This window comes from Anarhichas minor, unplaced genomic scaffold (genome assembly GCF_050575085.1).
Source record: "Anarhichas minor isolate MPS153535 unplaced genomic scaffold, ASM5057508v1 ptg000087l, whole genome shotgun sequence".
Classification (NCBI taxonomy): domain Eukaryota; kingdom Metazoa; phylum Chordata; class Actinopteri; order Perciformes; family Anarhichadidae; genus Anarhichas; species Anarhichas minor.
In genome coordinates this window covers 2,981,470-3,009,256 of record NW_027466533.1, presented here as the reverse complement: position 1 = coordinate 3,009,256, position 27,787 = coordinate 2,981,470, and the positions used below count along the sequence as shown (strand labels likewise).

Genomic DNA, 27,787 nt, shown 5'->3' with positions numbered 1-27,787 from the left:
AAGTTTAAAGATCAGGAATATCTATCACGTATGTGTTCATCTATATCTATTCAGTTTTTGGCATTTGGTATTGGTTTGTCATAACTTTTCCACTTGGCATTATCAGTGAGATCGGAGGGAAACATTGGAGCATAGTTTGATTCACTAACGAGCCACACTGATCCTTTTCTAGGCCAAACGCCTTCTCCAGCCTGCCTTCTCCCGTGGGTCTGTTACACAAAATGTTAGTAGTGGATGTTGAAGCCAGCAGTAGTAACTGTACATACTTGGGACCCTAGCTTAATGTAGGTTGTTTAACTGTAGGATGATGAGGACATATCATTAGAAGAAAACCTCAATCCTCTTTCTTCATCAGTTCTGTTTTATTTAGCAGATCAAAAGATTGTTTTCTACATGTATGCAGAATGTCAGTGTGTTTCATCCTCATTTTGCTGTCTAAAGCCTGCTACTCTAGCAAGACTCGGGCTTTAGTTCGACATCACGGTGTTCTTTAGCTCACAGAAAATGTGCTTCTTTCTGTGTGTGCGGTGCAGATCATTGGCATCGGGCTGTGCGGGGTGTTTGAGCTGATAAAAGAGACTCGGTTCTCTCACCCCTCGCTGTGCCTGCGGAGCCTGCAGGCCTTGTTGGACATGCTGCAGGGACAGCAGCCCGAGGGCTTTCAGACCGAGCCTCCTGATGTGCTGGGTAAGGCGGAGCATGTTTGTGACGCTTCAAAGGTTTCGTTGACCCTGTCAAAGATATGTTGTTGCAACCTAAAGGTCATTTTAAGACTGTAGTTAGTTAGTTGTTTTGCAATTTGTGTGTTTCAGCCTGATTTACACACAGCACTCCCGTTTTTTCCCCTTTTCACTGACGTCTAACCTGCCCTCCACCTGTGCGCCTCCCTCAGAGTCTCTTTTCCAGTTGTTGTTGGAGACCACGGTCCGGAGCACGGGGCCCAACGACCCGACGGGACAGGCCATCACCGCTCTGTCCTGCGCCTGCCTCTTCAGCCTGGTGGTGGCCTGGGGAGACACCGGCAAAATCCTGCAGGCCGTCTCTGCCATCCTCACCAACAACGGCAGCCACGCCTGCCAGACGATACAGGTAATCAACCAATTTTGATTAATCAGACTGCGTTTGACAATAGGACTGTGTTCTCCATCTTTATTTCTGCACCACTGGCGTTCATATGAAAACCAACATGATGAAAGAAGATACCTGTGAGTCAGTCCAAACTGTGCTTGGCTTAGCATCTGCGTCAACATCTTACTTTTGCACTGATCACCTGTTCAGATCGCTATCTTGCGTTGAACAGACATTTTTATCTTGCAAGAAGAATCCCAGGTGTTCCTGATGCTTGTATTCGATGAAGCACAAAGCTGGAATGACAATGGACCTCATGCAAGAACCTTTTTGTGTATCTAAACTGTCTGTGCCATGTCAGATTCAACGCTTCTAACTTTAGATAACTGTGTAAATGACCAACATAAACGTGACGAATGCCACCTGTGCGTTCGTGAGAATTGTGAATTAGCATAATGAACGCCCCAACAATACCATATAAGGCTACGCATCCTGCAGCATATGACTTTTATTGAAGTCCTACTTTCAGAGATCCATAAAGGAAAGTCCATCATTTTAAATAGCAGAATTAAAGGACCTTAATGGCGAGGAATGTGGAAAAATAACGAGTGCTGTTAATGCTGTGTGGTTCCGTAATGGTTCCATATGAAAAATGATAACTGCAACAAGAGGATGTCAAATTATTTAGCATATTGATATAGTAGTGTTTTACTATAGCATGAATAGCCAATTTAAATTAACGGTGACACTGTTAGGCTATGTGAATACATATAAAATTATATTATCTTATAATTTGAATTGCAGAGTCAAACGGGATTATGTCAACATAATTGTGTAATTTAAGTGTAATTTATAAGGTTTTCAAACTCAAAATGGCTTCAAAGTAATGAAATATACAACCCATTGGGAAACACTTAAAGTTTGTATAACAGTAGACTAATGTCACATGACTTCTGTAACAGGTCTGGACCCCTCATACATTGTGTTTGTACCTGTTAGAAAACCAGCAATTGAGGCAGTGGTTCCTTGTGCTTTTCTCACATCCCGGATTCAATTTAACTGAATTACCTTTTGTCATGTCTAAACCAGCTCTACTGGGAAATGTGCACATCTCTATTATCCATTCACGTTCAGATCACCACAGTGCACTGTAGAAGGCTAAAATAACCTCTGGCTCCGCCATGCACTTCCTCTGAGCAGAGAGACTCGGCACAGTCTCTGGACGGCACAAATTGAGTTTTAGAAAATGTCAGGCCGCTCTGACTCTACCCTGCACAGCATTCTGACGCCAGTTTAATCTCTAGCTTGCCTCTTTGTTTCATACTCAGTTTATTTTGTAATGTCTTCTACGTCATATCAAAACCGCTTTTCTAAGATTTTAGGAGTATTTTCAACTGTAAGCATGTTTTCTTTTTGTGGGAATGCTTTATGTCCATTCAAATATTTCACCCTTTATCTGCATACTGATAAAATTACTACGCCTGACCAAGGCTGCAGAGAGCCTCACACATTTATCCCCCACAGACTGGACTGTGAATCATCACAATGGCAGGCAGGCAGGCGGGAAGTGTGGGCTTATGTGCTGTACGTGTCGGTGTGTTCATGTTTGTTTGCACGTGTGTGAACGGTGAGACCAGCGGTGTGTGGTTTTTATAAAGGATGTGAGAAATGTGTTTGTGTGAAAACGCAGAGCAAAGAGAGCAAATATGAATGGATTTGACTCAGTCGGCAGCAAAGCCGTCTGGTGCGTGGTCTACCCCACAAAACACACCCCATGATGTCCCATTAGAGGTTGGCACTTCTGCTAATTTCCACCCCCTGTCCTTTGTCTCTCCAATCTCACCAGGTGCCCACCATACTCAATGCCCTACAGAGGAGCGTACAGGCAGTCCTGGTGGGAAAGATCCAGATCCAGGACTGGTTCGGGAACGGCATCAAGCGCGCTGCCCTCATGAACAAGTGGACCCTGAAGGAGGTGGCCATCGACGAGGACGAGCGCTGCCTTCTGCAGACCGATGGCTCCTTCCTGTACTTGCTCTGCAAGGACGGACTCTACAAAGTGGGCTCTGGATACAGTGGCACCGTCAGGGTACGGGACACTCGAAGCTGCATGTCGCGAACTGTAATGTGACAACCACAGTGTCTCCTAAATTTGAGAGAATTCTCTTTATTCTTAAAAGACATAAACGGGTAAACTGGAATATTTCGATAAAAATGAATCAATTCATAAGGAGGACTGCTGTTCTTGGCTTTGGAAATGTTCACATTTTAGCGATGCATGGGTTAGCAACTATATACTCTGTCGCCAGTTTATTAGGTACACCAGGCTGAAACTAATGTACTCTAATCCAGCTGTAAATCCTAAATTCTTGAAGATTATAATCAGTTTTTTGCATGTGTTGATTCGACTTAATGGACGTTTTGGAGGATGTAGTTTGTGTTGCTGTTGAACTGTATTTATACTGACAGGTGTTGTCTATTATTTTTATATAAATGAGGCTAAATAACATAATGGCCTCTGGCAGAGAGCACTGTTACTAGGCAGCCATAACTCTGCTTTATAACACAATACTCTCACTTTAAAGAGGGTGACGACTCCAATGCGTGCTAAATAAAACATTTTTATTTTTAACATTAAAGGTATGTCAGTGTCTGTGGTCGTCTGCTCATGTGTTCATCAATGTCTCATCAATGTCTCACAGGGCCACGTGTACAACTCCACGTCTCGTACCAGGAACCGGAAGGACAAGAGGTCGTGGCTGGGCTTTGCTCAGGTTGGTAGTGGAGCTTTCATCGAGATGCTCCGCACATACATTTCTGTGAAGTGGCTTTGAAAAAGGCTTCGAGTGTGCAAAAAATTGGACTTAACCTCCATCCTTAAATGATGTTGGTTATTTGTAGCCGGTGCTTAGTTTAGTGTTGGTCCCGTGAATCTTAACAACTGTAAACTGTGTTTTTATGAATCCTGGTGTTGTTAAAGTACAGTATCATCTTCATCGTTATCAACAATATGTGAAAGCAAGCTGTAAGGCCTCCGTTAGAAATAGTCCTTACTGACGTTCGATCAGCAGCAGTGTTTCTTTTGTGTCTTCAGGGGTACCTGTTGTATCGGGACACAAGTAACCACACGATGTCGGCCATCAAGATCAACCCTGAGACTCTGGAGCACGAGGGGACTGTCACCATGCCAGGTTCTAAGAAAAACACTTTTTTCGGCTTGTTTACAGAAAAAAAAAAACACCCTTCATTGTTATGAAGTTATTTAAATTCCAACTAACAAGATACAATTGACTTTGTTTCTCTTTGCAGGTCAACATTCAGACGGACAGAACATCATCTTCACAGACGGAGAGTACATCAACCAGATAGCAGCCTGCAAAGACGTACGTCTAATGTTCCTGCTCTTCATCACCATGACAATAACATGCATCATCTTTCTGAGGCACTTTAATAGAACAACGTTTTTAATGTGAAATTGAATCGGTATCAGTTGGGGGAAGTTCACACAGTTTTCTTTACATGTGTAATTGAACCCTGTACTGCCCATGTCCGCTGGTACCATGGTGGAAGGAGCTGACTTTATTATTCACTGTAGGATTGTTAGATTCCATGTCAGAGGTCCGGCCTGTGAGTCGCGTCTGGAAAAAGTCATGAATCGTCATTGACTTGCCCCCCCGAGTCTAGACGGCAGGCGTCGGGTCGCGTCACTGTCTGATTGTCCTGATTTATCTTTCTATTAACACTGATGTGTAATATTCTTTCATGATTTGACACTACTTTCATGTTTTAACCTTCATCACATAGCCAAAGGCTAACATTAGCGTTTACAAAAGCAATTTGTTGGTCTGAAACTTTAAAGAGCACTTTTATTTGTGTACCACTTTTCAAAACGCTTTACACATCAAACGATACAGAATCAATAAATAAACGTCAATAAATCATAAAACTTTCCATCAAAAACAATGTAATCAAAGAACAAGGTTGGATAACTATAAAGAAAGATAATATGATAAAAGTATAGTAATCAAAATTAAAATCATGAAATAATCGAATCATTAAATATGTAGTAGATTTGTAGCAAAGTAGCAGTGTTTTATTGGGAATCAACCTCGTGTTTGAGCGTGTATAACAAAAACACTAGCCGTAAATACAGGTCGCGGTTAGGCCCTTGAGATGCAGCTGAGATGCGAGCCTCCACGACGCCGGTGTGGACAGCTGCAAAGACTGACGCATAAGGTATCTGTTGCATTAGACGCGCGGGTGACAAACAAATCTGTTACGCTGTAAATTCTAGGCTGTTAGAGTCCATCTCTATCGTCAGCGTTTGTGAGCAGTTGTCCGTACCAAAATAAATGCAGAGACCATATGTTTACGGTGCCATTCATCGATCACATACACATACACACTAGTGCTATCAAACCCTTTCCTGCTCTTCAATTGTCACCTTTTTCATCTTGTGCAACTCTGTGAGCTTTCATTCAATGCGCGTTCCCCTCATTGTTAGTCAAAATAAGGTAGCTGTTTCTCTTGTGCTGCCCCGTGAAGCATCTGTCACTTCCCCTGCCATGGAGGCCTCAGCCTCACTTGCTCTCAGCTGTGCCACTGAGGGAGGGGGAGGGGGGGGGTGTAGCTGTGTCCGTGTGTGATGCCTATATGTGGGTGTGGCACCAGATGTGGGTATTCTCCAGAGAGCTTAATCTCTCAAGCAGTTATCTGCATAAGCACTATGTAATGTGAGTGGGGGAGGGGAAGATGTGGAATCCATATAGCTGCCGTCGCAGTTAGCCTGATAGCAGTCTCTAGGCTAATCAAAGGGATAGGGGGGATATTTTATGGGGGAGGAGGGGGAGTTCTCAGAAGCTGCATTTTATTTTATTTTTTTCTGAGCAGCCAGCAAATGCAACCACAGCAGAGACCACTTAACGGTTGAGGAAAACCACATGATTCACACAACGAGGGGGTTTCAGATTGCTGGGAAGAGGGTGATGTGGGTGAACTATAGGAGGTCAAGGAGATAGGAAGAAGGTAACATGTAGGGAGGGAGGAAAAGTCAATGGGTATACTGGCCAGAGGATAGAGGCGCTTTATTTAATGATGTGAGTGGCACATGTGCTCTGCTCTGCAGGAATCAAAGCACAATAGATGAGTGCGTCATCATTACCACACTGTGGAAACGAGACCATCCCCACGCTACCCGTCATCTTTTCTTACACCTCTGTTGCTCCCAATTATTTCCTTGTTGTGTTCCTCTCTTTACTCCCCCCCTCGTAAATTGCCCCCCTTCAGCCACGAACCCTACAGTCTGACTAGCCCACATCTCTGGCAGCTGCATCGTCTGTTTGCCCTGCATTGAGTCCGAGGCTGCATCCTTTTGCTACGCCGATGCCTCGCGTCCATCCTACCCCGGCATTTCAGAACCCCTAAAAACGGAGACGTTTGAAAACACTGGCAGAGCTGTTTTAGTTTGAAAACTCCCGAGTTGCGTTTTTTAAAATCTGGACGTGCAGAAAAGAAGACCTCTGAAAACAATGACTAGGACACCCACGTTTGCCCCGACGCGTCCTTCCCTGACCTGTCACGTGATCCTTCCGCGGAAGAAAACAAACGACATCAGCCTAGCAGTGGTTCAGTTCAACATGGGTAACGAATTACAAGTGTTGTGAGTTGTGGATCGATCACACCTCATGGTGTTGTTAGGATAAATGGAGCACCAGTTGACAGACTTATCCATGACTCCAGTAAGGAGTGTGCCTATCCAACGCATATGTAGTGAATTACCTCATTCCCCACTAAAGTCATGCAGTCAAGTGTTTCATGTCCTCAGGGTATCACACATTATTGTGATTTAAAGAAATATAGGAAATATACTTATTTGCAGTAAATATTCATATTTAGTGTACATACATGTGAGTAACATACATGCATACATGGCAAGAAAAGAAATGAGTAATTTATTTCTCAAAAGTTTGAACTTTTCCTTTAAGAGCTTGATTTGCTCAAATTCAGGGAGCTGAAGTGGGGATGTGTTTTCATTAAGGGACTTCCTGTTTCCTAAGATTGTTAGCTGGACTCTTAAGTGCCACACTGTAGCAACATTGAGTCATGAAACTGAACCGCGTTTCATCCTGTCGGCCCCCGACTCCTGCAGGATGGTTTCGTGGTGCGGATCTATACCATGAGCTCAGACCCGGCCCTGCAGCAGGAACTGCAGCTGAAGCTGGCAAGGAAATGTCTGCATGCCTGCGGCATCTCTCTGTTCGACCTGGAGAAGGATCTGCACATCATCAGTGAGTGATGAAAATATACTTATATCTGTGTAAGGCTGTGGGTTTGGGATTTTTTATATGCATACGTATACCTGCTAAAGACATTTGTGTCGACAAGGTTGCAAATGTGTCAGAAATTGTTCGAAACACATTGAATTAAAAAAAAAGAAGAAGAAAAACAAATCACTCTTTCCAACCTTGTGTCATTGTGCATTTGTGTCTAAATGTTGTCGTCCCAGGCACAGGCTTTGATGAAGAGGCAGCGTTGCTTGGAGCGGGCAGGGAGTTTGCTTTGATGAAAACCGCCTCAGGAAAGGTGAGTGTGAAAAATCCTATCTGCCTAAATAGTTTAACAAAGAAAAGGACCGTTGGTTCAGATTGAACCGTTGAGCTCTTTACAGCTCTCGTCTTGCTAATGACACTTTAGAGGGGGAACGTAGTGAAAAAGCTCTAAATGAATTGTGTTTCTGCATGCGTTCCCTTCCTTCTTTCGTCACACTGGCCACATGAAGCCCATCGTATAAAACATTCCCTTTGTCTCATAACATCTGTATGCAGTTAGCTGCAGTCAGATTTTCCTAGGTCAGACTGCACTAAACTAAAGCACAACAATAAGACATCTCTTCTTGTTTTGGATATATTTGGGGGCCCTTTTAAATAAAACATAATGAGGGAGCTGTATTTTTTTTGGGAGATGTCTTGTGGTCTAAGTATTGTTTATTGTGCTCTGGACCAAATCCTTGTTAGTTTTTATATGAATGTTTAGCCGATACAGTGACCTCTCTGCTTGAGTAAATGGAAGTATTTCACCCAGCTAAGCAGTAGCTTTGACAGCGCATTGAGCATAAACACCTTTGTGCATGCTCGTTGATCGCGTGCCATCTGCGGAGGTTCACGCTACGCCGCCACGCGCGAGTATAAACAAAGCTTAAGACTGCGGTTGGTCATGGACTCAGACCGAGTCTGTCAGGAGGCCCAATCACTGTAGGCAGTGGCTGGGCCTACTGAGATAAGTCCCATTTATTTTAGACGAGCATGCTAGCTATGCAGTTTGTTGGGGTGTGCGGAGGGTGTGTCTGTGCTGTAGGTGTGGTGCAGTGGGCCTCATCTGTAGATAGCAGGCCAGGGCAGTCACCTGTTGCACATTTCTGTGTCTGTGTGGAGGCCTAATCTCACCGCACACTTTATCTGCAGAATACCTTAACCCAGACTGGCTGGATGGGTAAAAATAGCAGCAGCTGACTTGCATCTTGGCACAAAGTTCGCTCATCGTTAGGGTTGGAAATTATGCCAGACATTTGGTGTAAAGGAAAGAGTCAAAGGCCCAGTGTTTATTAACAAGCTACTGTGTGTTCTACATATTATCATCAAGTGAATGTCAGATGATTTGAGCTATGATTATTGAGTTAAAAATAAAAAAAAACTTTTCCAGCAGCATTTGTAAACGTAGCACCACAATGTAAAAAACTTGTAGCCCACGAAATATGAAATAGTATTCCAACACTATTCATTACGCATCAATATGAATTATTATGAGTTATTCTCAGACAGGTGCGGGTGTGGGTGCGGCGCTGAGAGACTGAAGTAGATGGATAGACAGTCTCAACAAAGCCAGGTCTCTTATTTTATGTTGACATATTATGGCTACAGTATTTGTATTTATTTGTTTATAGGTCTACGTGTGAGGAAATGGGTTTTTATGGACTAGCAACCATTGTCATTCATATGATGTAATTATTTCTCATTTTGTTTTCATTTTTATTTCAATAAAAAGGAAAATCTTTGAAATCCAAATTTTGTCCTCAGCTCTCGTTGGACAATAATCGCGAAATAAAGTACAATATGAGTAAATAATGACCGGTAGTTTGAGGAAAGTTTGACAGCTTGTGTTGTCATCGTTGACAACTCCCGCCACTGTTTTAATGCACCGGCCTCACCAGGGCTCAATGACGCAATGGCAGCAAGTTGTGACTCCGACACAAACTTTTTTTCAAACACTTTTCTTTTCTAGCAATCGTAAATCTTATTTTTCTTACCGACTGACTCCCTGAGTTAAGAGTGAGAGGCAACTGATGGCTAAAATTGTGTTCGGGACAGCCCATGTTGATGCGGCAGGGATGTCGGCTGTCCCAATTCAAGATTCCGGGCCATCTGCCAAAAAAAAATTCACCCAGATTAAGCTTTTGACACAGCATAGTGCAAACAAATGGATATACTGTGGATCCAAAAATAACCACTGTAAGACAATTTGGTCCTGAACTTCTTTTCTCATCTTCCCCTTGCAGATTTACTACACCGGAAAGTACCAGAGCCTGGGCATAAAGCAGGGTGGCCCTTCAGCAGGGAAATGGGTGGAACTGCCCGTTACAAAGTCTCCCAAAATCATTCAGTTCTCGGTCGGCCACGATGGCTCTCATGCACTGCTGGTGGCCGAAGACGGAAGCGTGTTCTTTACAGGCTCTGCCAGCAAGGGAGAGGACGGAGAGTCCAGTAAGACAATTTCAAACTTTGGGCAAACCTTTAAAAATTAATTTTATTATTAAGTGCTGAATCAAAGCCCCCTCAGTTGAACTCCTGACGTTGATGTCTGTTGTTTTCCCTTGCAGCTAAAAGCCGCAGACAGCCCAAACCCTACAAGCCCAAGAAGATGATCAAATTAGAGACCAAGACAGCGGTGCACACAGCGTGTAACAACGGCAGCAGCAGCATCGTCACCAAGGACGGAGAGCTCTACATGTTTGGCAAAGATGCTATTTACAGTGACAGCACTTGTGAGTTGACTGGGACAGGGCTGTTTCTTCAACCTCAGTTTCTCTGAGATATTTCAGTAGTTTCTTTGATAAAGACATTTTAGAAAGATCTTAATATATTTCTCAGTTTCTAAAATCTCTTTATAATCATTACTTTCTCGTCTGCAGGCCAGGTGACGGACCTGAAAGGTCACTCTGTAACTCAGGTTGCCATGGGCAAGGCCCATACCTGTGTTCTGACCAAGAGTGGTGAAGTGTGGACATTTGGGGTGAACAACAAGGGCCAGTGTGGCAGAGACACTGGATCCATGAACCAGGCAGGGAAAGGTGAACAGATGGACAAACACACACAAACAAATCCAAACGACAACATACTGTATATTGTGTCTTACATAAACGCACATTGTCTTTGTACTGCGCTCAATTTGATGTCTTTCCCGTGTGTGTGTGTGTGTTTATTGTAGCGTTCGGTGTGGAGAGCATGGCCACGGCCATGGATGAGGACCTGGAGGACGAGCTGGAAGAGAAGGAAGAGAAGAGCATGATGTGCCAGCCGGGCATGCACAAGTGGAAGCTGGACCAGTGCATGGTGTGCACAGTGTGCGGAGACTGCACCGGCTACGGTGCCAGCTGTGTCAGCAGCGGACGGCCGGACAGAGTACCAGGAGGGTAAGAAGCACAGAAAACTGAAGGTGGTAACTACAGTATCTGTACAGCACCTACATTTATCAATGACCAAGTACTGTCAAGAGACAGAAAATGTGCACATGATCTTGGGGGAGGATCTTTTTTTAACACATTTTTGGCTATATTGTTTCTCATAATGTGAATGTATTTGTCCGTCTGTGTCCTACCAGTATCTGTGGCTGTGGCTCTGGAGAGTCTGGCTGCTCGGCGTGTGGCTGTTGCAAGGCTTGTGCTAGGGAGCTGGATGGTCAAGAGGCCAGACAGAGAGGCATCTTTGACGCAGTGAAGGAGATGATTCCTCTGGACCTGCTGCTAGGTATGCTAACTGATTTATTATACGACTTCATGACCCCCCCCCCCACCCCCCTGTTTTGCTTTCTCACACTTTACTCGCCTGTATCACCACTCGCATTGTTTTTACATTTTGCTCACAAAGTCTGATAAATCAACTGCATGTTAAAATGTCACGCACACATATGCGATGTGATATTCTAAGTGTGCCAGCTATACATCCTTCTGAGCTATGCAAGCGCGCTGCTTACGCCACACGCATCACACTGCCTGTCACATTCGCTCCAATGCACTGTTTTGCGCGCTTGTCGTCGCTCATCTTCTGTTTGGTTCTCGTGTTGTGCAGAGTCATTGCTTCTCCATGACGTCTTTCCATCATTCATTGACATGTGTCTTGTTTTGTTCTGCTCTGCTCCGTCTTCCCTTCTCCTCCTCCTCCTCCTGCATCCTATCTGGGCTGCCTGTACCTGGGTCCTTTTTTTGGGGGGGGTTTTCAGCTGTGCCTGTCCCTCCCCCTCCAGGAGTGAACATCGAGGAGCACATTCAGATCCGTCAGGAGGAGAAGCGACAGAGGATCAACCGCCGGCACAGGCTGGAGGAGGGCAGAGGTATGAATCAGGGCGTAACAGTCTGGGGACTATGTTTAGAGATTTTTTTGGGGCTTTATGATATACTTTCTACATTAGAGAATAAAGCATAGACACGGGGAGAGTGAGAAGATGGCAGTAGTAGTCAATGAACAGGGGGAAGCTACAAACTCTGTTGCTGTGTGAGCTTGGGTGTTGTGCCTTGGTGACTTCCCCCTTTGCTTGTGTCTTTTATACTTTTTCAGTGCGTGTGTGTGCATTGTTGTGGTGAAGTATTTATCATGTGTTCTTTCCCATATGTGAGCATTGTGCATGCATGTGAAAGTGTCTTTCTCCACCAGGCCCCCTTGTTTATCCCGGTCCCATATTTATGAACCAGCGTGAGCAGGCCCTAGCCAGAATAAGACCCCTTCAGGCACTAAGGCATAAGCGGGACAAGCACAAAGGTACTTTGGTCTTCACTAACTCAACGGGTGCAGAGACACCCCTTTTTTGACTCATCTCCCAATCTGGCTGTCCCGCCCACCTCCTCTCTCACTCTCTAACGGTGGGACTCTCATGTCTTCACCAGGTCTCGTGGTAACAAAACAATGTGGCCTGTTGGCAAGACGGACTCACTGTGACTCACAGTGGACAAATGACTGTGAAGCCTTTAGAACCGGGTTAAAGACCGACCTCAGCAGGCTGCTTCCCTTTTGAGTTTGAACATAGGAAAGGGCTGAAGTACAGTAAAGACCCGGTCTGTCCTGCTAATTCATTTTCTTGTTTAACCGTTCTAATCCTCGGAGTAGGATGCCTGCTCTGCCCCGCTGCTGTTGTTTGACCTAAATAGAAATCCTGAAATGTACTTGCCATCACTCCCGTAGCGGCTGATTTGCCACTTCACGGGTACAACATTAGCATTGCAAGAGGACAAAAAACAGCGATCACTGGGGGGACAGTGAGCTTTGATGAACGACGAGCTGAAATGTGTGATGCAGAAGGAAGGAAGCAGGCCTGTTAGCTTTATAATCCATGTTTTTAGATGTGAGGCATCTCATGAAAAAGGCTCAGAATTCGACCACAAACACGAAGAAATCCATGAACTTGGCATAAAGCTAAGCTTTTCAGGCACTGGACCATCACATGTTTACTTTTCTCTCAGCTAACTATTCAACCAATGGACAACTTGTAATTCCAGTAAGACCCACGTTTATGATTCAGCTGAAACGACATAACACAGTTATACAATAGATATGTAGTTAATTTGTGTTGGTTGGTTTTGGAAGAGCAGAATCTGGTTGCAACAAACCGTCTCACTTTCCTTTCTAAAGTAACCACAAGGAGGACAGAGGACACACAGGGACGCTTCAAACTCTCTCTGTAGTATTGTATTCAGGGAATATTTTAGTTCATAAAAACACAAGATACTGTATCAGTCATTGCCTGCATAAATCTGACAACCAGCTGGTATCTCTGTCTGTAGCTTGTGCCCGTCTGAGCTGCTGCTGCTGTTCTTGCCGATAGGTGGCTCAGGTTAGAGTGGAACTGCAGCATTGTACCCTTGTTGATGTAAAAGCAACCGTGTGCTTTATTTCAGAGCACAGCTAATCAATGTCAGTGAAGAAATTGAGGCTGTTTTTTGGAGAATATCTTTCCATTTGCGGAATTATTCATTGTGGTTGATGCACCGTTGTAAGGCTGCCGTAGGTTATATATCACTCCTCTGAGCATCCTTGGTTTACTCATGAAGAGGGACGCTTGCTCCAACCCCCCCCCCCCCCCACCCACCATACTCCGTCTGTGACCTCCCAATAAACTCTAAATGTCATGAAGAGCACTTCTGTTTTTTTTCAACTTACATTGACAGTTGTCACCATGAGATAAACTTTTTAAACCCTCATAAATGTGTGGGCCATGAGCCAGTCAAACTTCATTTTACATTTACTGTGAGGTAATATTGAAACCTAAAGCTCTTATCTCCTCTGGCCGACCTCAGATATACAGAGGTTTACCACAATGAGCTGCTTCCTGGTCCAAAATGATATTGACTGTCATTGTGTTTACTGTAACGCATGGTCCAACTTTTCTCCCATCACACACCACAACTGTGACCTCTTAAGCAGGGCTCAGGGTAAACCAGACTCCCTCTTCCTCAGTGAACACAGACCATTGTTGAGAAGAAAATCTAATTATTTGCTGCACAATCAATCTTTACATTTGTAAGGGGACTGGTTGCCAAAAGCCTTTCTCTTACAGAGGTGTTTTTCCCTGCTTTCTATCTCGGCATGCTTCTCCCTTTTCTCCCCGCTTTCTTTTGAGTCCTCTTCTCCCTCCAGCTCTGTTTTCCAGGACTGTGCAGAGACATCTACCTCTGTGGTCTGAAGTTGCTACTAAACCTCCCCCCCCGTGTTTTCCTCAAATGTGCTGACTTGGTTTGTTTGCCTCGTAGATGGTAGCAGTGAGCGTGGGGAAAAGGATGCCAGCAAAATCACCACCTACCCCCCCGGGGCCGTGAGATTTGACAGCGAGCTGCGAGCTGTGCAGGTCAGCTGTGGTTTTCACCACTCAGGTAGGATTCGTTTCCCCGCGTGGCTGCTTCTGGTCAGGCACCAGGGTGGATCTGTCTGCATTTTACTTCAAGAACATTATTTTGAAAACCTCTGAGCAAGAGATGAACAAGATTTTCTTTACCTTGAAGTAAAGAAAATGAGTGAATAACCGTCACGATTATGCTGCTTTACAGTGGTGCTGATGGAGAACGGAGATGTCTACACGTTTGGTTACGGCCAACACGGGCAGCTCGGGCATGGAGATGTGAACTCCAGGTATTTCTTCTGATACTGTTCATGAGAAAGGAAGGAATTATTCGTAATGCATAAAATACAGTTCATTGGAGAATAAGATGCAGTATTTCATGTCATTTACACATTAAGCAATGGTAATGATATAAAATACTACATTACCCATAGTTCTACTGACCAGGAAGGGGTAGCGTACAGTTTGTTGTTGTTAGACAGACGTGTGTTCTAGGAAAGCTAGCTACTTGTCGTTGGTATAACAGGCCTACATTTGATAATTCAGCCCAAATGTTCTATTAAAGATTGAAATAAGAAATCCTTTTAATTTTGAATTCCATTACAAACTTAAGTAAAGAAACTGCTGCACTCATGTGGACACACAACCTGAACTAGATGCTTCCACCTGCTAGGGGTTCTCCGACTCTGGTGCAGGCCCTTCCAGGTCCCAGTGTTCAGGTGACAGCAGGCAGTAACCACACAGCCGTTCTCCTCATGGACGGGCAGGTCTTTACATTCGGCAGCTTCTCGGTAAGAGCAACATTCTCGCTTTTTAAGAGGGTGCAGGCTTTTGTTTTTTACTCGTTTGATAGCAGTATTTTAAATGTTCAGTGCTTTACACCTGTTTTGATATAGTTGACCATAGAATGCTCTTCAGAGTGAATATATATACTCCTTGTTCTTTAGAAAGGGCAGCTGGGCCGGCCCATCCTGGACATGCCCTACTGGAATGCCAAGCCATCGCCCATGCCCAACATTGGGGCCAAATATGGGCGAAAGGCCACCTGGATTGGTGCCAGCGGGGACCAGACGTTCCTGCGGATCGATGAGGCTCTTATCAACTCCCATGTCCTCGCTACTTCAGAGATCTTTGCCAGCAAACACATTATTGGGCTTGTGCCCTCCTCTGTGTCTGAGCCGCCTCCATTTAAATGCTTGCTGATCAACAAAATGGACGGAAGCTGCAGGACCTTCAATGACTCTGAGCAGGAGGACCTGCAGGGATTTGGCCTGTGTCTGGACCCTGTGTATGATGTCGTATGGAGGTCAGTCCAAGGACTATACTAACATTTTTGTTTAGTTGTAGTTGTTGCTAAGCAATGTTTTTATCCCAAGTTTTAACATTTAGTTGAAACGCCCCACAGATAAGATTAACTTGGCCTTGTAATCATTCTTTGCATCCGAGGGGAAAATAAACGACTAAAGACTAAAGAGAATGTGTTGAACTCAAATGTGATACTACCCGGGTATCAAGATTAACTTTTTTGGTGAAGTAGTTGAATAAGAGCAGGTACATTTAAGTTGGTGCATGTTATTTTAAGGGGTCTATACATTTTTCATTTAGCCAATTTTAGTGAAACTTTTTAAAGGTGATTTTTCTTTTTAAATGAATTTACCCCTCTGTGCGCTTTTAGGTTCCTGCCTGCTGCAAAAGAGATGCTGTGCTACAATGCTGTGATAGCTGACGCCAGGATGCCCTCTGCCACAGATCTACAGGCTCGCTGCAGCATCCTCAGTCCGGAGCTTGCTTTGCCCTCAGGATCACATGCCACCACCACGCGCTCTCATGGAGCCCTGCACATCCTCGGTAATCCTCTGCTCTTCAGCCTTGTCTTTGGTCAAATTAATCTGTTTTATTAAGGTTCTAATGAATAAGTACACATATGCTACAACACAAGTGATGATGGACAATGCATCTGTGTTTCTCAAAGTAGATGTTAACACTGTCCCAAACCCCACTTTTCTGATTTTTCATGTACTGGACCCTTCGTTGAATCAGTCATGTGCTTTCAATTCTTGGTAAAATCAATTAGACGGATAGATTTGCTCTTAGATTGTAGCCAAACATGACAAACTGTAATGAATTTGTGCTCATAATCATTCAATGCTAAGTGTAAGTATACTGGGCCATCCGCTTAGGTTGCCTGGATACACTGGCCGCCATGCAAGAGCTGAAGATGGGCGTGGCCAGCGCGGAGGAAGAAACCCAGGCAGTGATGAAGGTCTACTCCAAGGAGGACTACAGTGTGGTGAACCGCTTTGAGAGTAAGTGGGCTCTTTGTGCAGGATTCATGGTAAATGATGTATGATGCGACAAACTGGGGGATACATTTGGCTTGTACAGTATATGTTGTGATTATGTCAGAGCTTGGCTAACCTTTAACATTTTTTTAGTCAAAGCTGCCGAGTGTGTGAAACATAAAAACTCAGATCATCCTCCTTAGTGAACAACCAAAGTGTTTAAGAGGATAAACAGCATCTGTGAGCCTTGCATAGCCTGACTGACTCCATGCGTGATGTTATAGGTCACGGTGGTGGCTGGGGCTACTCAGCCCACTCTGTGGAGGCCATCCGGTTCTGTGCTGATGCAGACATCCTGCTGGGTGGACTGGGTCTATTCGGGGGACGAGGGGAGTACACTGCCAAGATCAAGGTGGGCCGCCTTGTCACACTTTTCTTATTTTTATTTTTTAACGAAGAGACACTTAATTATTTTTAAAGATGTATTTGCAATTTAAAGCTGCAATTTAGAAAGTCACCTGCTCTGCGCCAGAACTGACGAGACTAGCAAAAACATTACGTTGGTGAGAATCAATGCAAAGCTAGAATAATTGCATTGTAACAGTCATATAAACCTCCTCAAACCAATAACTGGAGGATAATACACTCAATGGATAAAGTAGAATCATTGCCTCAAATATATCACAGGTGTTTACAACATACTAACCCAGTCCTGTTGTTGTGCAGCTTTTTGAGCTGGGACCTGACGGGGGTGACCACGAGACAGACGGCGATCTGCTGGCTGAGACCGACGTGCTGGCGTACGACTGTGCTGCCAGGTAAAAAACGTTCACGGATTCCTTCGCTTCTCCCAACTATTTTCTTGAAAAGAAACAATTCATGGAAGCAATGCTGGTCTTCTCTTTAGGGAGAAGTATGCCATGATGTTTGACGAGCCGGTGCTGCTGCAGCTGGGCTGGTGGTATGTGGCGTGGGCCCGAGTGTCTGGACCCAGCAGTGACTGTGGCTCCCACGGACAGGCTACCATTACTACAGATGATGGGTAAAACTCATTTCACAATGTAGAGGATGCTCCTGCATTTACAAATGAATACATCTTGAACATTTTACATTCAAGTAGATAATGTTTGAAGCACAGCCCTTTCATTTATCTGTTTTTTTCCCTCTTAAGTGTGGTGTTTCAGTTCAAAAGCTCTAAGAAGTCAAACAACGGTACAGATGTTAATGCGGGTCAAATACCTCAGCTGCTATACAGGCAAGTATAGTTTTTTACACTTTGCTTACAGTGATTCAAGCATTTTTTTGTTTATCGGCTTGACAAGTAAATTATTTTGATTGTTTCTTTGTATTTGAACATCAGGCTTCCTTCAAATGATGGCAATGCAGCTAAAGGGAAGCAGCAGACCAGTGAACCAGTCCATATCCTTAAACGCTCATTCGCTCGTACCGTCTCAGTGGTCAGTATCGTCTCTGTGTTGTTGCCTGCTTAATTGTCTTGACAGATGATGTTGTACAGCACTGTGTGACTGTCTCACTCTGTCCCTCTCTGTAGGAGTGTTTTGAGTCTCTGCTGAGTGTCCTTCACTGGAGCTGGACCACCTTGGTTCTGGGTGTGGAGGAGCTGCGAGGGCTAAAGGGCTTCCAGTACACAGCCACCCTGCTGGACCTGGAGAGGCTGCGCTTTGTCGGCACGTGCTGCCTCCGCCTGCTCAGGGTCTACATCTGTGAGATCTTCCCCATCGCCGGTAGGAGCACAGACAACTCAGCGGGACTTTGTCTCCGGCAATATAACGGCTCGTTCTTGGAGAAAAGTAAAAACCACAGCGTTGCTACTTTCAAGCTGTTAGTGGCACTGCTGGTTCCCTGCCTTTTTGAATGACAAAAAACAGTTGACAATATTCATCCTCGTTAATTTTTGAATGAAATACTCGGTGCCAATCCTTTATGTCTGTTGCCTGGAAAACATTAAGACTTTTAAAGACTAGGTTGTGTATAGATTTCAAAAAGTACACTTCAATTGAACGCTTTGTTAGTAAGACCTGACAATGTTTTTCCTTTTCTGTCTGTTCTTTGATTTCTAGCCAGCACCAAAGCTGTGGTGGAGGAGTCCAGCAAGCTGGCAGAGTGCGTGGGAAAGACGCGCAGCCTGCTGAAGAAGATCCTGTCAGAAGGCATGGACAACTGCCTGACCAAGCTGGACAACGACCCCCAGGGCTACCTGTCTCAACCTTTGACCCTGCTGGAAGCTGTGCTGCAGGAGTGCCACAACACCTTCACCGCCTGCTTCCACTCGTTCTACCCGACTCCGGCTCTGCAGTGGGCCTGCCTCTGCGACCTGCTCAACTGCCTGGACCAGGTCAATGACGGCAGAGTAGAAGGAGTTTTTGAATAGGAAACTAGTTACAGTATTATTCTCGTTAGCAATTCATCTGTTTTTTCCCCTGATTTATCATTAGTGTAGTGTATAAAATGTTGATGCCGCACCACAAAGCCTACGGTGACGTCCTTCAAATTGCTTTTGTTTGTCTAAGCAGGTCGTAAATCTAAAGATAATCGATGTCTAAAAACAGAAAAGCAGCACATTTTGAGAATACGTAACCATTGAATGTTTGGCTTTTTTTGTTTTACTGATAATTTACTTGAACAATGTTAATCAAAAAAGTCGATGAATCATTTACTGTCAATTGACTAATCGACCAATTATTTAAGCTCTAAGGATTGTCAAGAGTGTTTTTAAAATCCAGCAGATGTACTTTTACATCTAGTGAACATTTTAGATATTGAGGTGATGCTCTTATAAAGATAGCCCACCAACGTTTGAAAAACCATAACTCGCTAACAGTATTGTCTTAGGTTGTTAAATGAACGTTGTAGAAACATTAAAACAAGGTGATCAAATCTGAGATTCATTCCTGTCCTCCCTCCTCTTTTAGGACATTGCCGAGGCCAACTTCCGCACGTCCAGCAGCCGCCTGCTGGCGGCCGTGATGTCGGCTCTGTGCAACACTTCGGTCAAGCTGACATCCATCCTGCCCATCGCATACGATGGGGAAGTGCTGCTGCGTTCACTGGTCAAACAAGTCAGCACAGAGAACGACTCTGCCCTCGCTCACCGCTTCCCCCTGCTGGTGGCCCACATGGAGAAACTGAGCCATGTGAGTGTTTGCACGTTGTACACGGTGCATCGGGTATCCTCACTTCAAAATGGTGGAGGTGGTCGGTGACCTAGGAAACAGTTTTGCAGATAGAGAACATGTTTTGATCATTACCACGTCCTGTTCTCATCAGAACCCCTCCGATATCTCTGTGTCAAAACACTAACATCATATTTCGCCCCTTAGACGGAGGAGAACCTGATGGGCATGACCAGTTTCCGGGAGGTTCTGGAGAAGATGCTTGTGATTGTGGTGCTGCCGGTGAGGAAGAGTTTGAGGAAGGAAGTGGAGCTGTTCTCTCCACACCTGGTCTCCAACACCTGCGGTCTACTGGCCTCCATCGTCTCCGAGCTCACCGCCTCGGCCCTGGGCTCCGAGGTAACTTGACTCGCGCTGATATTCACGCACCCTCACAAAGACAAACATGAGGCTTGTTTGTAGGGCATCAGAGCTTAGACCCAAGTCCAGCGTCCTATAAGACAACATAAGTCCTGATCTGCTCTCTTTGTGCTCATGTGGTGCTTTTTTTTTAACCTTTGTTAACCTCTGCATCCGTTGTTGCTTTTTAAAACAGCTGGGATCAAAGTTACATTCAGAATGGTCACAGTGCAGCCTCCTCATTCTTTTTCTTACTTCCTTCCTGCCATGTCCTTTTACTTAAAGCTCTGTTGTGATCGCACTAACCTTTCGTAGTGACAGCTTTTTCTTGGAACAAGGTGATGTCTCTACTGATGCCAAAAAAACAGTAACAACATTTTTTTAATTTTTTTATTTATTATACTATATTGATCCCTTTAAGGGTGAATTTGTCTCTGCATTTGACCCATCCCTGTATATAGGGAGCAGTGGGCTGCCAATGAGAGGCGCCCAGGGTTCAGTGTATTGCTCAGGTACACTTCGACACATAACACGTCCCAGTCGAGGATCGAACCGTTGACCTTCCGGTTCCCAGACAACCCTCTTAACTCAGTGAGCCACGGTCACCCTTAAACCGGTTGCCCAAAAGAAGTTTGATTGGATTTCCTTTGTTGTTTTTACGATATGTTGAGTCACTAAGTGGGTGTGACAGATGCCTGTCGCCTTCCCTCTGTCACACTCTTAGATGAATTATCATCACATGCATACCCTTGTACTGCAGACTCTGGCGTTCTCGTCACCATAGGAACCGTCACTCGACAGCAGTCCCTATTTTTTTTTTTCTCCCCAGTCTGTTGTCAGGGAAACAACTCTTCCTCCCCTGAGCACCTGGATAGGGTCCCTGTGCAGTCGTGTCTGGCTCTCTGTTGGCAGCAGGCTGATAGAAATAGTAATAGTTTGTATTGTTTATTTCAGACAATGGATCTTTTAGAGATCATCCATGTTTTCTGTTTGTCCATCCCTCGGTCCATCCCATGCTCTTCAATGTCATGTCTCAGGAACGCCTTGAGGGAATTTGTTCTAATTTGGCACAAATGTCCACTTGGACTGAAGGTTACCCTGATTAGAATTTGGTGGTTAAAGGTCAAATGTCACTGTGATCTCATAAAACACCTTTTTGGCCATAACTCATATCCTACTTATGACAATTTCCCACAAATACCTAATCGGATACAAATGATGACGTTGTGGACAGACATGATTGTAAACTGCAACATAACTGGTTGGCAGAGGAATACAACCACGAGGCGGTAATTCTAGTGCAGGATTTCGTTGTTTGGAGTAAAATAAATGTGTTAATCAGCCCTGTGTGCTTATGTAAGAGGTTTGATATGTTTGGCCACATCTCTTATTGTGTCCTTGCTTGTTAGGTTGATGGGCTGAACTCGCTCCACTCCGTGAAAGCATCCCCGAACCGTTTCACCAAAACGAGCCAGGGCCGCAGTTGGAACACGGGCAATGGCTCTCCGGATGCCATCTGTATGACTGTAGACAAGCCAGGCGTTGTGCTGGTTGGCGTGTGCGTCTACGGGGGAGGGGGCATCCATGAGTATGAACTGGAGGTGCTGGCCGACGACGTAAGTGATTAGGAATCATCTTCAGCTCATATTTTCTGGTGTTGCTTGACTAGCTTTCTTCCTTTGCCTCTTTTTACAACTTGTTCCCATCACCCTTCAGGCACAGACGGAGCACCCAGGGGACTCGGCACATTCTCACAGGTGGACGTCCCTGGAGCTGGTGAAGGGCACCTACAGCACCGACGATTCTCCCAGCGATATTGCTGAGATTCGCATGGACAAGGCCGTGCCGCTCAAGGTACATAGGTTCTCGAGAAAATAATACATGCATGTGATTTGCAGTTGCGATACAAATCTTTTTTTTTTTTTAACTTCCTACACATGTGTGCTGATCTTAGTTCAAATGCATATAGTCTCACTGATGAATTTATTCTGTTGCAGGAGGGTGTAAAGTACGCTGTGCGGTTACGGAACTACGGCAGCCGGACAGCTAACGGGGATGGAGGCATGACCACGGTGCAGTGCTCCGACGGTGTTTCGTTCACCTTCAGCACCTGCAGCTTGAGCAGCAATGGCACCAACCAGACCAGAGGACAGATCCCACAGCTTCTCTACTACAGGTCCACACAGCCGGCATTTTCTAACATCTAGTCTGTGAAGTATTTGGGGGTTATTTTTCTGACTTTTTTTTCTTTTTCTCGTGGCTGAAGGAGTGAGTATGATGGGGATCTTCAGTCTCAGCTGCTGAGCAAAGCCAATGAGGAAGACAAGAATTGTAGCAGAGCTCTGTCCGTGGTCAGCGCTGTGGTCAGAGCTGCGAAGGACCTGCTTAACAGGGCTTTTGCTGTCGATGGTAAGAGCAACAAACGTATTACAAAAGCATTGCAGCAGAGCCACTTGCATTGAATTTGGATCTTATCTGTTCAGCCTCTCCTCAGTTTAATCAATGTGCTTTTATTTTCTCCAGTGGATGATATTCCCGAGCTACTGAGTTCCTCCAGCCTGTTCTCCATGCTGCTGCCCCTCATCCTGGCCTACATCGGCCCCGTGGCTGCGTCTGTACCTAAGGTAAGATGGTAAAGCCTTTATCTTGGTTTAGTGAATTGTCTCTCTCTGATGTGGCATCGTGGTGAAATGCCTCGCTCTCCCTCATCCAGGCAGCCGTTGAGGTCTTTGGACTCGTTCAGGAGCTGTTGCCTGCTGTCTCCGCCCTCAACCAAAAGTACGCCCCACCCACCTTCAACCCGAACCAGTCAACAGACAGCACGACCGGCAACCAGCCTGAGCAGGGCCTGTCGGCTTGCACCACCTCAAACCACTACTCGGTGATTGAGAGTGACCACCCTTACAAACAAGCTGGCGTCACACAATACAGGGTAATGTATCCTTTGGTATGCTAACTGCTTAGCAAGAGACTTCCATCTGTAAGAAGTCAGAGACACAAATGTAATTTAAAGTCCAAAAATAAATCTTGCTCTGTCTCGCCTTGCCTCAGGTGTCTTTCCCCGACTGTGTCCGCTGGACCACCATTGAGTTTGATCAGCAGTGCGGCACTGCGCAGCCAGAGGACGTCCTGCGCCTGCTCATCCCCAGCCGTACCCTCCACCTGTCCAACCTGGGGGGCAAACCTTTGATCCATGACACCATCAACACCTGGACTGATCTCAAGAAGTTCTCTGGCTCCACTGGCTGGCCAACCACCGTCCTGGTGCTGCCAGGTAAGAGAGGCGGAGCAAATGAACATTTATCAGTAGTTATGAAGGTTATGACTGTTGTTTTGGCAATAACAGAATTGCAATAAATCCACAAGTTCTAAAAGCCAAGAGGCGTGGTTGATTTAATACATAGTAGACCGATAGAGATAATAAGTTTACCACATAAAATTAAAGATCTTCTTCCGTCTAAAATCAAGACATTAACCTTTTGAAGACACTTAATTACATTTGACAACTTTTGCTTCCCAATATTAGTGCTTTTTAACATTATCATTGCCTTCTAAGTGATTGCACTTCTCTGATATTTAAATTCATCAGCACTACGATTGCATGTAATACATTTGTCATTTAAAGTGCTTTTCAGACTTGCAATTAAGAGCAGTTATCTGAAAAATGTATTAAAAGGATCAGGGAAAGTTTGCTTTGCAGTGAATTTGTCCACAACAACTTTAATGAAGATCAAATGTTTGTCTTTTAAAATTTTATTCTGGACAGAATCATAAAATGCTAAGCTAGCATGTACTGCCCAACCAACTATCTAGCCCCGAAGCAGCAGCAGAGTCTGGGATGATGTGCTACATACCTTAAAGCGATAGCTAGGATTTTTTCAAGTGGGGTACTTCTCCAAAGTCAGTGTTTTACCTACAGTAGATGGAGTTGGGAGAAACAGACAGTATTGCCAGCATGGGATCAAAGCAATGTACTGCTGTGGAAGTATTTTAGACACCTAAAAAATCATTATCAGTCTACTTATACCCTGTTTTTAGAATACCTTCACTGCTTTACCTTGCTGTCAGACAGCCCTTTCTGACAGGGAACTAAAGCTGTGATATCCATCTATGGTCTCTGCAAAGACACAGGGCTCCTTTGACAGAACCAGTAATTTCACCTTGCAGAACACAGGAGTTGCTGGTCTACCGCTGCCTCGATAAGCTAGTTTGTTTGTGTTACTGTGTGACGTTATTGATTTAATGAGTTTGTTCAGATTCATCAAAGTCACACAATACCACCAACAAAATGACCGTCAGAGGCAGCGGTAGACCAGCAACTCCTGTGTTCTGCTAGATAAAATTACTGTTTCTGTCAAAAGAGTCCTGTGGCTTTAAAGGAGAGCATCGATAACGGCTTCAGCTCCCCGTCAGAAAGGGCTGTCTGACGGCAAGGTAAAGATATTCTTAATATAGCATATCCTTGAACTGAAATTAACTTTTTTTTTTAGGTATCTAAAATAGGTTTTGCTGCCGCTCCGTCTACAGCAGTACATTGCTTTGCTCCCATGCTGGTACTCCTGTCTGTTTCTCCAAACTCCATCTACTGTAGGTTAGACACTGACCGTGGAGAAGTACCTCGTACAACCCCACAAAAATCCAAACTATTCCTATATTGGAGAAAATTTAGCAACAAAAACAGGCAAACATGTTCTTTATTGAGGTAACGCATACATGTGTAAACTGTGACAGCACTAGCAATATGTATGTATATATGTGTAGCATGATGTAGTAGTGAATGAGTGGTGACACCATTCTAAACACAGCTGTAGTTCAGTGATCTTAATTGTTCTCATCTGCGCTTTAATCTCCTCACTCCTTAATGATGCTTCACTGAGCCACCTGCCGTCATTAGTTTACCAGCGATTCCTTGCATACAATACTCCGCCCACCTGTCTCTCTGTTCATCTTCTGTTTTTCTGCCTTCTCTACTTTCAGGAAACGAAGTTCTGTTCTCACTGGAGACGGCCTCGGACTACGTCAAAGATGAGAAAGCTTGCTTTTACGGCTTCAAGTGCGTAGCCGTGGGATACGAGTTTAACCCCGGCCCCGATGAGGTACAGACACACTCGTATATTCTTCTGTATATTGTACAGCGGGATGGACTTGCATTTTTTTATGCATAATGGAAAAAACCTTCCTGACCATAGCATTATGGACATTTCAGGGTATCATCCAGCTGGAGAAGGAGTTGGCCTACCTGGGCAGTGTGTGTGCTGCAGCTCTGATGAAGAAAGACCTGGCCCTCCCTATAGGTATGGAAAACTGTGGATGAGGGGATTTGCTTCGGCTGTTGTAAACAACCCGTTTCTCTATTAATTAAGTTATGTGTGTTACTGCTAGGAACAATAATATTGTTTTACGTCTTGAGTAAATCAATCATCTGGTATTCTAATCTTTAACTTAAGGTAATGAACTGGAAGAGGATCTTGAGATCCTTGAGGAAGCCTCTCTTCAGGTTTGTCCTCTTTTAAGTTCAGAGATACTCCTATTTGTTGTCTGGTGGAAAGGATTTTATATTTCATCATCACTCTACCTTCCCTGATTCTTATTTCCTCTGACGTCACCCCAGGTGTGTAAGTCCCACTCCGGGATCCTGGGGAAGGGTCTGGCCTTGTCTCACTCCCCCACCATCCTGGAGGCCCTGGAGGGAAATCTGCCGCTGCACCTCCAAACCAATGAGCACTCTTTCCTTGAGGACTTCATCACCTGTGTACAGACCTCCAGCGGAGGACGTCTGGCCAGGTAAACGTTTGTGGAGCCTGTCAATTCTAGTTACCTAAACAGAGCAAAATATACTGTGCATTCTCCATTTTGAACTATGTGTTGGTTGTAAATTTTATTTTAGCTTTCCCTCTGCAATCTCATTTTGTTACAGATTAGAAATTTACAATCCTGTCTCTCTTCTTTTGTCCTTTTCTTTCATCCAGGTGGCTACAGCCAGACTCTTACGCAGACCCCCAGAAGACATCTCTGATCCTGAACAAAGATGACATACGCTGTGGGTGGCCGACTACTGTGGTCGTACAGACCAAAGACCAGTATGGAGATGTGGTGCACGTTCCTCACATGAAGGTTAGGGTGATTTCTTTGGCTTCCAAGAGATTTTGGAAGATCAGAGCTGCGTAATCATTTTTGCCTGCTTTTGCAAAAATCTGACACGTGTTTCTCATCTCTTACATGTCCAGGTGGAGGTAAAGGCCGTGCCCGTTTCACAAAAGAAGTCGATGCAGCCGGACAATGTGAAGAGGCTGCAGCGGCTACCTGGGAGCTCCTCGCCGTCGTCCTCTGGCCCAGACTTAACCTTTGGAGGTTTGCCAATGCCCAAACTGGAGGCCACGTACGAGCCCATGATCGTGAAAGAGGCTCGATACATCGCTATAACCATGATGAAGGTCAGTATCATGGAACTGGTTTATAAACTCACTTGTTTACATTTTGAGGGCTGCAGGTGCTCCACAAGGTGAAGCTATTTAGTCATTATTAGATCTCCACACCAACCTGTGACCCCTACTGGATGTGCAAGTAATTGCAGATTAGACCTGCAGTTGCAATATTAACACATTTTAATAGTCAGTTTTTTTTTTTCGTGTTTGCATTTTCACATCAAACACTTATTATTTACAATAAGATACTCAATATAAAAAGAAGCCAAAAAGGAGAGTATATTGACTGAATAAAGACATTGAATCAAAATTGCAAAATTGAGGAAGTTGTCCGACTCACTGGATGTAGACCGTCGTTGGTGTATAAGTCTGACATTGGCCGTCAACGCGGCGTTCTCCTCCCTTCCGCTATTTGCGCTATCTACTTCGCCATCCCTGCATCCTGGGCCTAGCGCCGCCCAAGACGATTTTGATTGTTTTTAAAGAAATATGAGCAAGCAAGAGCGTCCTTCCCCCCCATAGCAGAATAATAATGTGTGTGGATGGAATAATTGCACCTAAGGGAGCAACAGTGTGCCGACCTTCATTTATATTATTTCGACTATTGAGGAAGCAATGCATAATGAAACGTTTAAAAACAAGTAAGGAAATTTGGCAGAATAAATCATGTCGAAACATAAATGTATATTGTGAAAAAATATATTTTTGATTTAGGGAACATCATAATAGTTGGTTATAAAGAGAAAAAAAGCACTTTATTTTGGTAAACCAGTGTTTTTGTTATTGACGTCATTCTTGTGCTCTTTGTCTTTGCAGGCTTATGAAAACTACTCATTTGAAGAGCTGCGCTTTGCCTCCCCCACCCCAAAGAGGTAAGTGAGGTTATGCAGGAATAAAATACATTTCCCAGTGAGATACAACCTACTTATTGATCCTTTCCCACACAGACCCAGTGAGAACATGCTGATTCGTGCCAACACTGACGGAACCTACAGCGCCAACTGGACTCCGGGAGCAGTAGGCCTCTACACAATCCACGTCACCATTGATGGCATTGAAATAGGTATGTCAATGGAAACGGCTGAAGTATTTCCCACATACAGGGTATGCATTGATGACCGTCACCAACCCCCACCAAGTGACATAACGTCACGCGGCTGCCGTGCATATCGATTAATCCATAGTTTAAAAACGTTGAGGCCTTTCTGATTAGTCGGTGAATCGCCGTCATTTTCAGATTTTGAGCTGTAAATCTTTTCTTTTATAGATGCTGGTTTGGAGGTAGAAGTCAAAGACCCCCCCAAAGGCATGATACCACCTGGCACTCAGATGGTCAAACCAAAGGCTGAACCTCAGCCTAGCAAGGTGAGCTCAACCAGGG

At 44.6% G+C, this 27,787-nt stretch overlaps 1 protein-coding gene across 15 annotated transcripts in view; it reads left to right on the top strand.

The window, feature by feature from the left end:
* The window catches only part of mycbp2 (MYC binding protein 2), a 64,499-nt gene that overhangs the window by 11,406 nt on the left and 25,306 nt on the right, over positions 1-27,787 (top strand). For 8 of the 15 annotated variants that reach the window (XM_076081816.1, XM_076081821.1, XM_076081819.1 and 5 more), the window contains exons 4-49: positions 534-687; positions 893-1,089; positions 2,915-3,157; positions 3,771-3,842; positions 4,163-4,259; positions 4,378-4,451; positions 7,217-7,355; positions 7,574-7,650; positions 9,620-9,824; positions 9,941-10,105; positions 10,253-10,411; positions 10,549-10,753; positions 10,942-11,087; positions 11,560-11,670; positions 11,991-12,095; positions 14,081-14,200; positions 14,375-14,456; positions 14,840-14,957; positions 15,114-15,472; positions 15,842-16,014; positions 16,347-16,472; positions 16,733-16,860; positions 17,175-17,266; positions 17,356-17,490; positions 17,620-17,703; positions 17,809-17,905; positions 18,001-18,259; positions 18,530-18,804; positions 19,382-19,603; positions 19,790-19,981; positions 21,391-21,597; positions 21,698-21,835; positions 21,979-22,157; positions 22,248-22,390; positions 22,505-22,605; positions 22,695-22,913; positions 23,033-23,255; positions 24,959-25,077; positions 25,188-25,275; positions 25,429-25,478; positions 25,593-25,765; positions 25,951-26,095; positions 26,209-26,415; positions 27,223-27,278; positions 27,354-27,469; positions 27,674-27,771. In XM_076081816.1, coding sequence (XP_075937931.1) covers positions 534-687; positions 893-1,089; positions 2,915-3,157; positions 3,771-3,842; positions 4,163-4,259; positions 4,378-4,451; positions 7,217-7,355; positions 7,574-7,650; positions 9,620-9,824; positions 9,941-10,105; positions 10,253-10,411; positions 10,549-10,753; positions 10,942-11,087; positions 11,560-11,670; positions 11,991-12,095; positions 14,081-14,200; positions 14,375-14,456; positions 14,840-14,957; positions 15,114-15,472; positions 15,842-16,014; positions 16,347-16,472; positions 16,733-16,860; positions 17,175-17,266; positions 17,356-17,490; positions 17,620-17,703; positions 17,809-17,905; positions 18,001-18,259; positions 18,530-18,804; positions 19,382-19,603; positions 19,790-19,981; positions 21,391-21,597; positions 21,698-21,835; positions 21,979-22,157; positions 22,248-22,390; positions 22,505-22,605; positions 22,695-22,913; positions 23,033-23,255; positions 24,959-25,077; positions 25,188-25,275; positions 25,429-25,478; positions 25,593-25,765; positions 25,951-26,095; positions 26,209-26,415; positions 27,223-27,278; positions 27,354-27,469; positions 27,674-27,771 — 6,873 coding nt within the window. The remainder of the gene's footprint in view (positions 1-533; positions 688-892; positions 1,090-2,914; positions 3,158-3,770; positions 3,843-4,162; positions 4,260-4,377; positions 4,452-7,216; positions 7,356-7,573; positions 7,651-9,619; positions 9,825-9,940; positions 10,106-10,252; positions 10,412-10,548; positions 10,754-10,941; positions 11,088-11,559; positions 11,671-11,990; positions 12,096-14,080; positions 14,201-14,374; positions 14,457-14,839; positions 14,958-15,113; positions 15,473-15,841; positions 16,015-16,346; positions 16,473-16,732; positions 16,861-17,174; positions 17,267-17,355; positions 17,491-17,619; positions 17,704-17,808; positions 17,906-18,000; positions 18,260-18,529; positions 18,805-19,381; positions 19,604-19,789; positions 19,982-21,390; positions 21,598-21,697; positions 21,836-21,978; positions 22,158-22,247; positions 22,391-22,504; positions 22,606-22,694; positions 22,914-23,032; positions 23,256-24,958; positions 25,078-25,187; positions 25,276-25,428; positions 25,479-25,592; positions 25,766-25,950; positions 26,096-26,208; positions 26,416-27,222; positions 27,279-27,353; positions 27,470-27,673; positions 27,772-27,787) is intronic. The other 7 variants (XM_076081823.1, XM_076081811.1, XM_076081822.1 and 4 more) reach the window with 6 other exon arrangements.